Genomic DNA, 14575 nt, shown 5'->3' with positions numbered 1-14575 from the left:
ACTAGTGTTCTGTAAAATAAGGTTTAAACCACTGGTCTCTGTCTGACTAGTGTTCTGTAAAATAAGGTTTAAACCTCTGATCTCTGTCTGACTAGTGTTCTGTAAAATAAGGTTTAAACCGCTGGTCTCTGTCTGACTAGTGTTCTGTAAAATAAGGTTTAAACCGCTGGTCTCTGACTGACTAGTGTTCTGTAAAATAAGGTTTAAACCACTGGTCTCTGACTGACTAGTGTTCTGTAAAATAAGGTTTAAACCACTGGTCTCTGTCTCTGACTGACTAGTGTTCTTTAAAATAAGGTTTAAACCACTGGTCTCTGACTGACTAGTGTTCTGTAAAATAAGGTTTAAACCGCTGGTCTCTGTCTGACTAGTGTTCTGTAAAATGAGGTTTAAACCACTGGTCTCTGACTGACTAGTGTTCTGTAAAATAAGGTTTTAACCGCCGGTCTCTGTCTGACTAGTGTTCTGTAAAATAAGGTTTAAACCACTGGTCTCTGACTGACTAGTGTTCTGTAAAATAAGGTTTAAACCACTGGTCTCTGTCTCTGACTGACTAGTGTTCTTTAAAATAAGGTTTAAACCACTGGTCTCTGACTGACTAGTGTTCTGTAAAATAAGGTTTAAACCGCTGGTCTCTGACTGACTAGTGTTCTGTAAAATAAGGTTTTAACCGCCGGTCTCTGTCTGACTAGTGTTCTGTAAAATAAGGTTTAAACCGCTGGTCTCTGACTGACTAGTGTTCTGTAAAATAAGGTTTAAACCGCTGGTCTCTGTCTCTGACTGACTAGTGTTCTGTAAAATAAGGTTTAAACCGCTGGTCTCTGTCTCTGACTGACTAGTGTTCTGTAAAATAAGGTTTAAACTGCTGGTCTCTGTCTCTGACTGACTAGTGTTCTGTAAAATAAGGTTTAAACCGCTGGTCTCTGACTGACTAGTGTTCTGTAAAATAAGTTTAAACCGCTGGTCTCTGACTGACTAGTGTTCTGTAAAATAAGGTTTAAACCGCTGGTCTCTGTCTCTGACTGACTAGTGTTCTGTAAAATAAGGTTTAAACCACTGGTCTCTGTCTGACTAGTGTTCTGTAAAATAAGGTTTAAACCACTGGTCTCTGACTGACTAGTGTTCTCTAAAATAAGGTTTAAACCGCTGGTCTCTGTCTCTGACTGACTAGTGTTCTGTAAAATAAGGTTTAAACCGCTGGTCTCTGACTGACTAGTGTTCTGTAAAATAAGGTTTAAACCGCTGGTCTCTGTCTGACTAGTGTTCTGTAAAATAAGGTTTAAACCGCTGGTCTCTGACTGACTAGTGTTCTGTAAAATAAGGTATAAACCACTGGTCTCTGACTGACTAGTGTTCTGTAAAATAAGGTTTAAACCACTGGTCTCTGTCTCTGACTGACTAGTGTTCTTTAAAATAAGGTTTAAACCACTGGTCTCTGACTGACTAGTGTTCTGTAAAATAAGGTTTAAACCACTGGTCTCTGATCTCTGTCTGACTAGTGTTCTGTAAAATAAGGTTTAAACCACTGGTCTCTGACTGACTAGTGTTCTGTAAAATAAGGTTTAAACCACTGGTCTCTGTCTCTGACTGACTAGTGTTCTTTAAAATAAGGTTTAAACCACTGGTCTCTGACTGACTAGTGTTCTGTAAAATAAGGTTTAAACCGCTGGTCTCTGTCTGACTAGTGTTCTGTAAAATAAGGTTTAAACCACTGGTCTCTGACTGACTAGTGTTCTGTAAAATAAGGTTTTAACCGCCGGTCTCTGTCTGACTAGTGTTCTGTAAAATAAGGTTTAAACCACTGGTCTCTGACTGACTAGTGTTCTGTAAAATAAGGTTTAAACCGCTGGTCTCTGTCTGACTAGTGTTCTGTAAAATAAGGTTTAAACCACTGGTCTCTGACTGACTAGTGTTCTGTAAAATAAGGTTTAAACCACTGGTCTCTGTCTCTGACTGACTAGTGTTCTTTAAAATAAGGTTTAAACCACTGGTCTCTGACTGACTAGTGTTCTGTAAAATAAGGTTTAAACCGCTGGTCTCTGACTGACTAGTGTTCTGTAAAATAAGGTTTTAACCGCCGGTCTCTGTCTGACTAGTGTTCTGTAAAATAAGGTTTAAACCGCTGGTCTCTGTCTCTGACTGACTAGTGTTCTGTAAAATAAGGTTGAAACCGCTGGTCTCTGTCTCTGACTGACTAGTGTTCTGTAAAATAAGGTTTAAACTGCTGGTCTCTGTCTCTGACTGACTAGTGTTCTGTAAAATAAGGTTTAAACCGCTGGTCTCTGACTGACTAGTGTTCTGTAAAATAAGGTTTAAACCGCTGGTCTCTGACTGACTAGTGTTCTGTAAAATAAGGTTTAAACCGCTGGTCTCTGTCTCTGACTGACTAGTGTTCTGTAAAATAAGGTTTAAACCACTGGTCTCTGACTGACTAGTGTTCTGTAAAATAAGGTTTAAACCACTGGTCTCTGTCTCTGACTGACTAGTGTTCTGTAAAATAAGGTTTAAACCGCTGGTCTCTGACTGACTAGTGTTCTGTAAAATAAGGTTTAAACCACTGGTCTCTGTCTGACTAGTGTTCTGTAAAATAAGGTTTAAACCTCTGATCTCTGTCTGACTAGTGTTCTGTAAAATAAGGTTTAAACCGCTGGTCTCTGTCTGACTAGTGTTCTGTAAAATAAGGTTTAAACCGCTGGTCTCTGACTGACTAGTGTTCTGTAAAATAAGGTTTAAACCACTGGTCTCTGACTGACTAGTGTTCTGTAAAATAAGGTTTAATCCACTGGTCTCTGTCTCTGACTGACTAGTGTTCTTTAAAATAAGGTTTAAACCACTGGTCTCTGACTGACTAGTGTTCTGTAAAATAAGGTTTAAACCGCTGGTCTCTGTCTGACTAGTGTTCTGTAAAATAAGGTTTAAACCACTGGTCTCTGACTGACTAGTGTTCTGTAAAATAAGGTTTTAACCGCCGGTCTCTGTCTGACTAGTGTTCTGTAAAATAAGGTTTAAACCACTGGTCTCTGACTGACTAGTGTTCTGTAAAATAAGGTTTAAACCACTGGTCTCTGTCTCTGACTGACTAGTGTTCTTTAAAATAAGGTTTAAACCACTGGTCTCTGACTGACTAGTGTTCTGTAAAATAAGGTTTAAACCGCTGGTCTCTGACTGACTAGTGTTCTGTAAAATAAGGTTTTAACGCCGGTCTCTGTCTGACTAGTGTTCTGTAAAATAAGGTTTAAACCGCTGGTCTCTGACTGACTAGTGTTCTGTAAAATAAGGTTTAAACCGCTGGTCTCTGTCTCTGACTGACTAGTGTTCTGTAAAATAAGGTTTAAACCGCTGGTCTCTGTCTCTGACTGACTAGTGTTCTGTAAAATAAGGTTTAAACCGCTGGTCTCTGTCTGACTAGTGTTCTGTAAAATAAGGTTTAAACCACTGGTCTCTGACTGACTAGTGTTCTGTAAAATAAGGTTTAAACCACTGGTCTCTGTCTCTGACTGACTAGTGTTCTTTAAAATAAGGTTTAAACCACTGGTCTCTGACTGACTAGTGTTCTGTAAAATAAGGTTTAAACCGCTGGTCTCTGACTGACTAGTGTTCTGTAAAATAAGGTTTTAACCGCCGGTCTCTGTCTGACTAGTGTTCTGTAAAATAAGGTTTAAACCGCTGGTCTCTGTCTCTGACTGACTAGTGTTCTGTAAAATAAGGTTTAAACCGCTGGTCTCTGTCTCTGACTGACTAGTGTTCTGTAAAATAAGGTTTAAACTGCTGGTCTCTGTCTCTGACTGACTAGTGTTCTGTAAAATAAGGTTTAAACCGCTGGTCTCTGACTGACTAGTGTTCTGTAAAATAAGGTTTAAACCGCTGGTCTCTGACTGACTAGTGTTCTGTAAAATAAGGTTTAAACCGCTGGTCTCTGTCTCTGACTGACTAGTGTTCTGTAAAATAAGGTTTAAACCACTGGTCTCTGACTGACTAGTGTTCTGTAAAATAAGGTTTAAACCACTGGTCTCTGTCTCTGACTGAATAGTGTTCTGTAAAATAAGGTTTAAACCGCTGGTCTCTGACTGACTAGTGTTCTGTAAAATAAGGTTTAAACCACTGGTCTCTGTCTGACTAGTGTTCTGTAAAATAAGGTTTAAACCTCTGATCTCTGTCTGACTAGTGTTCTGTAAAATAAGGTTTAAACCGCTGGTCTCTGTCTGACTAGTGTTCTGTAAAATAAGGTTTAAACCGCTGGTCTCTGACTGACTAGTGTTCTGTAAAATAAGGTTTAAACCACTGGTCTCTGACTGACTAGTGTTCTGTAAAATAAGGTTTAAACCACTGGTCTCTGTCTCTGACTGACTAGTGTTCTTTAAAATAAGGTTTAAACCACTGGTCTCTGACTGACTAGTGTTCTGTAAAATAAGGTTTAAACCGCTGGTCTCTGTCTGACTAGTGTTCTGTAAAATAAGGTTTAAACCACTGGTCTCTGACTGACTAGTGTTCTGTAAAATAAGGTTTAAACCGCTGGTCTCTGTCTCTGACTGACTAGTGTTCTGTAAAATAAGGTTTAAACCGCTGGTCTCTGTCTCTGACTGACTAGTGTTCTGTAAAATAAGGTTTAAACTGCTGGTCTCTGTCTCTGACTGACTAGTGTTCTGTAAAATAAGGTTTAAACCGCTGGTCTCTGACTGACTAGTGTTCTGTAAAATAAGGTTTAAACCGCTGGTCTCTGACTGACTAGTGTTCTGTAAAATAAGGTTTAAACCGCTGGTCTCTGTCTCTGACTGACTAGTGTTCTGTAAAATAAGGTTTAAACCACTGGTCTCTGACTGACTAGTGTTCTGTAAAATAAGGTTTAAACCACTGGTCTCTGTCTCTGACTGACTAGTGTTCTGTAAAATAAGGTTTAAACCGCTGGTCTCTGACTGACTAGTGTTCTGTAAAATAAGGTTTAAACCACTGGTCTCTGTCTGACTAGTGTTCTGTAAAATAAGGTTTAAACCTCTGATCTCTGTCTGACTAGTGTTCTGTAAAATAAGGTTTAAACCGCTGGTCTCTGTCTGACTAGTGTTCTGTAAAATAAGGTTTAAACCGCTGGTCTCTGACTGACTAGTGTTCTGTAAAATAAGGTTTAAACCACTGGTCTCTGACTGACTAGTGTTCTGTAAAATAAGGTTTAAACCACTGGTCTCTGTCTCTGACTGACTAGTGTTCTTTAAAATAAGGTTTAAACCATTGGTCTCTGACTGACTAGTGTTCTGTAAAATAAGGTTTAAACCGCTGGTCTCTGTCTGACTAGTGTTCTGTAAAATAAGGTTTAAACCACTGGTCTCTGACTGACTAGTGTTCTGTAAAATAAGGTTTTAACCGCCGGTCTCTGTCTGACTAGTGTTCTGTAAAATAAGGTTTAAACCACTGGTCTCTGACTGACTAGTGTTCTGTAAAATAAGGTTTAAACCACTGGTCTCTGTCTCTGTCTGACTAGTGTTCTTTAAAATAAGGTTTAAACCACTGGTCTCTGACTGACTAGTGTTCTGTAAAATAAGGTTTAAACCGCTGGTCTCTGACTGACTAGTGTTCTGTAAAATAAGGTTTTAACCGCCGGTCTCTGTCTGACTAGTGTTCTGTAAAATAAGGTTTAAACCGCTGGTCTCTGACTGACTAGTGTTCTGTAAAATAAGGTTTAAACCGCTGGTCTCTGTCTCTGACTGACTAGTGTTCTGTAAAATAAGGTTTAAACCGCTGGTCTCTGTCTCTGACTGACTAGTGTTATGTAAAATAAGGTTTAAACCGCTGGTCTCTGTCTGACTAGTGTTCTGTAAAATAAGGTTTAAACCACTGGTCTCTGACTGACTAGTGTTCTGTAAAATAAGGTTTAAACCACTGGTCTCTGTCTCTGACTGACTAGTGTTCTTTAAAATAAGGTTTAAACCACTGGTCTCTGACTGACTAGTGTTCTGTAAAATAAGGTTTAAACCGCTGGTCTCTGACTGACTAGTGTTCTGTAAAATAAGGTTTTAACCGCCGGTCTCTGTCTGACTAGTGTTCTGTAAAATAAGGTTTAAACCGCTGGTCTCTGTCTCTGACTGACTAGTGTTCTGTAAAATAAGGTTTAAACCGCTGGTCTCTGTCTCTGACTGACTAGTGTTCTGTAAAATAAGGTTTAAACTGCTGGTCTCTGTCTCTGACTGACTAGTGTTCTGTAAAATAAGGTTTAAACCGCTGGTCTCTGACTGACTAGTGTTCTGTAAAATAAGGTTTAAACCGCTGGTCTCTGTCTGACTAGTGTTCTGTAAAATAAGGTTTAAACCACTGGTCTCTGACTGACTAGTGTTCTGTAAAATAAGGTTTAAACCACTGGTCTCTGTCTGACTAGTGTTCTGTAAAATAAGGTTTAAAAACTGGTCTGGTCTCTGACTGACTAGTGTTCTGTAAAATAAGGTTTAAACCACTGGTCTCTGTCTGACTAGTGTTCTGTAAAATAAGGTTTAAACCTCTGATCTCTGTCTGACTAGTGTTCTGTAAAATAAGGTTTAAACCGCTGGTCTCTGTCTGACTAGTGTTCTGTAAAATAAGGTTTAAACCGCTGGTCTCTGACTGACTAGTGTTCTGTAAAATAAGGTTTAAACCACTGGTCTCTGACTGACTAGTGTTCTGTAAAATAAGGTTTAAACCACTGGTCTCTGTCTCTGACTGACTAGTGTTCTTTAAAATAAGGTTTAAACCACTGGTCTCTGACTGACTAGTGTTCTGTAAAATAAGGTTTAAACCGCTGGTCTCTGTCTGACTAGTGTTCTGTAAAATAAGGTTTAAACCACTGGTCTCTGACTGACTAGTGTTCTGTAAAATAAGGTTTAAACCGCTGGTCTCTGTCTCTGACTGACTAGTGTTCTGTAAAATAAGGTTTAAACCGCTGGTCTCTGTCTCTGACTGACTAGTGTTCTGTAAAATAAGGTTTAAACTGCTGGTCTCTGTCTCTGACTGACTAGTGTTCTGTAAAATAAGGTTTAAACCGCTGGTCTCTGACTGACTAGTGTTCTGTAAAATAAGGTTTAAACCGCTGGTCTCTGACTGACTAGTGTTCTGTAAAATAAGGTTTAAACCGCTGGTCTCTGTCTCTGACTGACTAGTGTTCTGTAAAATAAGGTTTAAACCACTGGTCTCTGACTGACTAGTGTTCTGTAAAATAAGGTTTAAACCACTGGTCTCTGTCTCTGACTGACTAGTGTTCTGTAAAATAAGGTTTAAACCGCTGGTCTCTGACTGACTAGTGTTCTGTAAAATAAGGTTTAAACCACTGGTCTCTGTCTGACTAGTGTTCTGTAAAATAAGGTTTAAACCTCTGATCTCTGTCTGACTAGTGTTCTGTAAAATAAGGTTTAAACCGCTGGTCTCTGTCTGACTAGTGTTCTGTAAAATAAGGTTTAAACCGCTGGTCTCTGACTGACTAGTGTTCTGTAAAATAAGGTTTAAACCACTGGTCTCTGACTGACTAGTGTTCTGTAAAATAAGGTTTAAACCACTGGTCTCTGTCTCTGACTGACTAGTGTTCTTTAAAATAAGGTTTAAACCATTGGTCTCTGACTGACTAGTGTTCTGTAAAATAAGGTTTAAACCGCTGGTCTCTGTCTGACTAGTGTTCTGTAAAATAAGGTTTAAACCACTGGTCTCTGACTGACTAGTGTTCTGTAAAATAAGGTTTTAACCGCCGGTCTCTGTCTGACTAGTGTTCTGTAAAATAAGGTTTAAACCACTGGTCTCTGACTGACTAGTGTTCTGTAAAATAAGGTTTAAACCACTGGTCTCTGTCTCTGTCTGACTAGTGTTCTTTAAAATAAGGTTTAAACCACTGGTCTCTGACTGACTAGTGTTCTGTAAAATAAGGTTTAAACCGCTGGTCTCTGACTGACTAGTGTTCTGTAAAATAAGGTTTTAACCGCCGGTCTCTGTCTGACTAGTGTTCTGTAAAATAAGGTTTAAACCGCTGGTCTCTGACTGACTAGTGTTCTGTAAAATAAGGTTTAAACCGCTGGTCTCTGTCTCTGACTGACTAGTGTTCTGTAAAATAAGGTTTAAACCGCTGGTCTCTGTCTCTGACTGACTAGTGTTATGTAAAATAAGGTTTAAACCGCTGGTCTCTGTCTGACTAGTGTTCTGTAAAATAAGGTTTAAACCACTGGTCTCTGACTGACTAGTGTTCTGTAAAATAAGGTTTAAACCACTGGTCTCTGTCTCTGACTGACTAGTGTTCTTTAAAATAAGGTTTAAACCACTGGTCTCTGACTGACTAGTGTTCTGTAAAATAAGGTTTAAACCGCTGGTCTCTGACTGACTAGTGTTCTGTAAAATAAGGTTTTAACCGCCGGTCTCTGTCTGACTAGTGTTCTGTAAAATAAGGTTTAAACCGCTGGTCTCTGTCTCTGACTGACTAGTGTTCTGTAAAATAAGGTTTAAACCGCTGGTCTCTGTCTCTGACTGACTAGTGTTCTGTAAAATAAGGTTTAAACTGCTGGTCTCTGTCTCTGACTGACTAGTGTTCTGTAAAATAAGGTTTAAACCGCTGGTCTCTGACTGACTAGTGTTCTGTAAAATAAGGTTTAAACCGCTGGTCTCTGACTGACTAGTGTTCTGTAAAATAAGGTTTAAACCGCTGGTCTCTGTCTCTGACTGACTAGTGTTCTGTAAAATAAGGTTTAAACCACTGGTCTCTGACTGACTAGTGTTCTGTAAAATAAGGTTTAAACCACTGGTCTCTGTCTCTGACTGACTAGTGTTCTTTAAAATAAGGTTTAAACCACTGGTCTCTGACTGACTAGTGTTCTGTAAAATAAGGTTTAAACCGCTGGTCTCTGTCTGACTAGTGTTCTGTAAAATAAGGTTTAAACCACTGGTCTCTGACTGACTAGTGTTCTGTAAAATAAGGTTTAAACCGCTGGTCTCTGTCTCTGACTGACTAGTGTTCTGTAAAATAAGGTTTAAACCGCTGGTCTCTGTCTCTGACTGACTAGTGTTCTGTAAAATAAGGTTTAAACTGCTGGTCTCTGTCTCTGACTGACTAGTGTTCTGTAAAATAAGGTTTAAACCGCTGGTCTCTGACTGACTAGTGTTCTGTAAAATAAGGTTTAAACCGCTGGTCTCTGACTGACTAGTGTTCTGTAAAATAAGGTTTAAACCGCTGGTCTCTGTCTCTGACTGACTAGTGTTCTGTAAAATAAGGTTTAAACCACTGGTCTCTGACTGACTAGTGTTCTGTAAAATAAGGTTTAAACCACTGGTCTCTGTCTCTGACTGACTAGTGTTCTGTAAAATAAGGTTTAAACCGCTGGTCTCTGACTGACTAGTGTTCTGTAAAATAAGGTTTAAACCGCTGGTCTCTGTCTGACTAGTGTTCTGTAAAATAAGGTTTAAACCGCTGGTCTCTGACTGACTAGTGTTCTGTAAAATAAGGTTTAAACCACTGGTCTCTGACTGACTAGTGTTCTGTAAAATAAGGTTTAAACCACTGGTCTCTGTCTCTGACTGACTAGTGTTCTTTAAAATAAGGTTTAAACCATTGGTCTCTGACTGACTAGTGTTCTGTAAAATAAGGTTTAAACCGCTGGTCTCTGTCTGACTAGTGTTCTGTAAAATAAGGTTTAAACCACTGGTCTCTGACTGACTAGTGTTCTGTAAAATAAGGTTTTAACCGCCGGTCTCTGTCTGACTAGTGTTCTGTAAAATAAGGTTTAAACCACTGGTCTCTGACTGACTAGTGTTCTGTAAAATAAGGTTTAAACCACTGGTCTCTGTCTCTGACTGACTAGTGTTCTTTAAAATAAGGTTTAAACCACTGGTCTCTGACTGACTAGTGTTCTGTAAAATAAGGTTTAAACCGCTGGTCTCTGTCTGACTAGTGTTCTGTAAAATAAGGTTTAAACCGCTGGTCTCTGACTGACTAGTGTTCTGTAAAATAAGGTTTAAACCACTGGTCTCTGACTGACTAGTGTTCTTTAAAATAAGGTTTAAACCACTGGTCTCTGACTGACTAGTGTTCTGTAAAATAAGGTTTAAACCGCTGGTCTCTGACTGACTAGTGTTCTGTAAAATAAGGTTTTAACCGCCGGTCTCTGTCTGACTAGTGTTCTGTAAAATAAGGTTTAAACCGCTGGTCTCTGACTGACTAGTGTTCTGTAAAATAAGGTTTAAACCGCTGGTCTCTGTCTCTGACTGACTAGTGTTCTGTAAAATAAGGTTTAAACCGCTGGTCTCTGTCTCTGACTGACTAGTGTTCTGTAAAATAAGGTTTAAACCGCTGGTCTCTGTCTGACTAGTGTTCTGTAAAATAAGGTTTAAACCACTGGTCTCTGACTGACTAGTGTTCTGTAAAATAAGGTTTAAACCACTGGTCTCTGTCTCTGACTGACTAGTGTTCTTTAAAATAAGGTTTAAACCGCTGGTCTCTGACTGACTAGTGTTCTGTAAAATAAGGTTTTAACCGCCGGTCTCTGTCTGACTAGTGTTCTGTAAAATAAGGTTTAAACCGCTGGTCTCTGTCTCTGACTGACTAGTGTTCTGTAAAATAAGGTTTAAACCGCTGGTCTCTGTCTCTGACTGACTAGTGTTCTGTAAAATAAGGTTTAAACTGCTGGTCTCTGTCTCTGACTGACTAGTGTTCTGTAAAATAAGGTTTAAACCGCTGGTCTCTGACTGACTAGTGTTCTGTAAAATAAGGTTTAAACCGCTGGTCTCTGTCTCTGACTGACTAGTGTTCTGTAAAATAAGGTTTAAACCACTGGTCTCTGACTGACCAGTGTTCTGTAAAATAAGGTTTAAACCTCTGATCTCTGTCTGACTAGTGTTCTGTAAAATAAGGTTTAAACCGCTGGTCTCTGTCTGACTAGTGTTCTGTAAAATAAGGTTTAAACCGCTGGTCTCTGACTGACTAGTGTTCTGTAAAATAAGGTTTAAACCACTGGTCTCTGACTGACTAGTGTTCTGTAAAATAAGGTTTAAACCACTGGTCTCTGTCTCTGACTGACTAGTGTTCTTTAAAATAAGGTTTAAACCACTGGTCTCTGACTGACTAGTGTTCTGTAAAATAAGGTTTAAACCGCTGGTCTCTGTCTGACTAGTGTTCTGTAAAATAAGGTTTAAACCACTGGTCTCTGACTGACTAGTGTTCTGTAAAATAAGGTTTAAACCACTGGTCTCTGTCTCTGTCTGACTAGTGTTCTGTAAAATAAGGTTTAAACCACTGGTCTCTGTCTCTGTCTGACTAGTGTTCTGTAAAATAAGGTTTTAACCACTGGTCTCTGACTGACTAGTGTTCTGTAAAATAAGGTTTTAACCACTGGTCTCTGTCTGACTAGTGTTCTGTAAAATAAGGTGTTAACCGCTGGTCTCCGACTGACTAGTGTTCTGTAAAATAAGGTTTTAACCGCCGGTCTCTGTCTCTGTCTGACTAGTGTTCTGTAGTATAGGGTTTCAAGTAGGACGTAGTGTAGCAGCAGTCTATTTGATAATTACCACAGCTTAACATTAGCCTACAACTACATCCAACTATCCATGTTCCTCCCAGTGGTTCCTCTTTGAACATTACAGGTATGAATAGATAAATTGTTGTTGTAATGTTCTTATCTAAGGGGTAAAGGGAGGTTGAATTGTTTCACAGTTTCAGCTTTCCTCCTCTGTGTGTTTGTGTACAGGAATGGCATGTGTGAGTGCTTGTCTGTGTGTGTCTCACCCTTCACGTTGACTTTGTGTTCTCCGGTGCCAGGGTGAGAGATGAGATCCACTTGCATGGACACCTCCCCCACGGAGCTGTCGGTAGACTGACCTGCAGACCAACAATACAACACTACCGTCAGAGAGAGAGAGAGAAGGAGAGATAGATAGACACCTCCCCCATGGAGCCGTTGGTAGACTGACCTGCAGAACAACACAACACTAGTGTAAGAGAGAGAGAGAGAGAGAGAGAGAGAGAGAGAGAGAGAGAGAGAGAGAGAGAGAGGAGGAGGAGGAGGAGGAGAGAGAGAGAGAGGAGGAGAGAGAGAGAGAGGAGGAGAGAGAGCACATTGAGACCTCACCTGGAGATCACCATACAAGACTACCGTCAGAGAGAGAGAGGAGAGAGAAGGAGAGAGGAGGAAAAGGAGAGAAAGAGGGGAAGAGATGAGGAGAGTGAGAGAGTGAAGGGTGAGACAGGGATGCAGCTTAAGCCCCACCCTCTTCAACATATATATCAACGAAAAGTCTGCAGCACCCGGCCTCACCCTACTAGAATCTGAAGTCAAATGTCTACTGTTTGCTGATGATCTGGTGCTTCTGTCACCAACCAAGGAGGGCCTACAGCAGCACCTAGATATTCTGCACAGATTCTGCCAGACCTGGGCCCTGACAGTAAATCTCAGTAAGACCAAAATAATGGTGTTCCAAAAAATGTCCAGTCGCCAGGACCACAAATACAAATTCCATCTAGCCGCCATTGCCCTAGAGCACACAAAAAACTATACATACATTGGCCTAAACGTCAGCGCCACAGGTAACTTCCACAAAGCTGTGAACAATCTGAGAGACAAGGCAAGAAGGGAATTCTATGCCATCAAAAGGAACATAAAATGCAACATACCAATTAGGATCTGGCTAAAAATACTTGAATCAGTCATAGAGTCCACCAAATTGAGACTCTGCATGCAGAATTCTGCAAAAATATCCTCCGTGTACAACGTAGAACACCAAATAATGCACGCAGAGCAGAATTACGCCAATACCCACTAATTATCCAAATCCAGAAAAGAGCCGTTAAATTCTACAACCACCTAAAAGGAAGCGATTCTCAAACCTTCCATAACAAAGCCATCACCTACAGAGAGATGAACCTGGAGAAGAGTCCCCTAAGCAATCTGGTCCTGGGGCTCTGTTCACAAACACAAACAGACCCCGCAGAGCCCCAGGACAGCAGCACAATTAGACCCAAGCAAATAATGAGAAAACAAAAAGATAATTACTTGACACATTGGAAAGAATTAACAAAAAAAACAGAGCAAACTAGAATGCTATTTGGCCCTAAATAGAGAGTACACAGTGGCAGAATACCTGACCACTGTGACTGACCCAAACTTAAGGAAAGCTTTGACTATGTACAGACTCAGTGAGCATAGCCTTGCTATTGAGAAAGGCCGCCGTAGGCAGACATGGCTCTCAAGAGAAGACAGGCTATGTGCTCACTGCCCACAAAATGAGGTGGAAACTGAGCTGCACTTCCTAACCTCCTGTCCAATGTATGACCATATTATAGACACATATTTCCCTCAGATTACACAGATCCACTACTAATTTGAAAAAAAACCCAATTTTGATAAACTCCCATATCTACTGGGTGAAATTCCACAGTGTGCAATCACAGCAGCAAAATTTGTGACCTGTTGCCACAAGAAAAGGGCAACCAGTGAAGAACAAACACCATTGTAAATACAACCCTTATTTATTTCCCCTTGTGTACTTTAACCATTTGTACATTGTTACAACACTGTATATATATATAATATGACATTTGTAATGTCTTCATTGTTTTGAAACTTCTGTATGTGTAATGTTTAGTGTTAATATGTATTGTTTATTTCACTTTTGTATATTATCTGCCTCACTTGCTTTGGTAATGTTAACACATGTTTCCCATGCCAATAAAGCCCCTTGAATTGAATTGAATTGAATTGAGAGAGTGAGAGAGAGAATCATCAACGGCAATGACCTGCTACTCATCACAACCACATGTTGTAAGAGAGTCAGAGGGAAGAGACAGAGAGAGAGAAAAGGAGACAGAGAGAGAAAAGGAGAGAGAAAGAAAAGGAGAGACAGAGAGAGAAAAGAGAGAGAAAAGAGAGAGAGAGACAGAGAGAGCGAAAAGGAGAGAGAGAAAAAGAGAGAAAAGGAGAGAGAGAGAAAAGAGAGAGAGACAGAGAGACAGAGAGAGAGAAAAGGTGAGACAGAGAGCGAGAAAAGGTGAGACAGAGAGTCAAAAAGACAGAAACACTGCATCTCAAATAAGGTTACACACACACTGATCCAGAAAGGTAGAGGAGAAACCCATGTGTGTAGTGACTGAAATATAAGCTGCAACATGAAGTGAATGACTCACTCCACTTCCTCCTGTGTCACTCTGAGAAGTAGGGATCTCTGGAAACCAGTGACAAAAGAAAAACAAGCTACAGAGAAAACAAAACAACACATGGAGCTGTAGATAAATGCATTAAGCTCTGAGTAAAAGAACAGAACAGAATGGAACAGTAGTACACACACACACACAGACACACAGACACACACACACACACACACACACAATGGTAACGCAAGGTGCTGCCCTACACAGGGACTCCAACCATTTAGGACCACTACCCTCTCTGGAGCAGAGAACAAACACACATTAAATATGGAGGTGCACTCAATGATAGACCCAGGAGGGAGAAAGGGAGAGAGCGGGGGTGAAAGAGAGGGAGGGAGAGAGAAATAGAGATAAGGAGAGGAGAGGGGGTAAGAGAGTGATAGAGATGAACAAGAGAGAGGAGGAGGAGAAAGAAGGGTGTGAGAGAGAAACAGCCAGACAGAGAGA

The 14575-nt window shown here is 40.2% G+C and overlaps 1 protein-coding gene across 1 annotated transcript in view; it reads right to left on the bottom strand.

The window, feature by feature from the left end:
- The window catches only part of LOC115120649 (protein unc-13 homolog C-like), a 242585-nt gene that overhangs the window by 34681 nt on the left and 193329 nt on the right, over positions 1-14575 (bottom strand). The window contains exon 31 of the mRNA XM_065012084.1: positions 11711-11803. Coding sequence (XP_064868156.1) covers positions 11711-11803 — 93 coding nt within the window. The remainder of the gene's footprint in view (positions 1-11710; positions 11804-14575) is intronic.

This window comes from Oncorhynchus nerka, linkage group LG27, assembly GCF_034236695.1.
Source record: "Oncorhynchus nerka isolate Pitt River linkage group LG27, Oner_Uvic_2.0, whole genome shotgun sequence".
NCBI lineage: Eukaryota > Metazoa > Chordata > Actinopteri > Salmoniformes > Salmonidae > Oncorhynchus > Oncorhynchus nerka.
The sequence above is the reverse complement of the archived record's forward strand: the minus strand, read 5'-3'. Positions and strand labels throughout refer to the sequence as shown.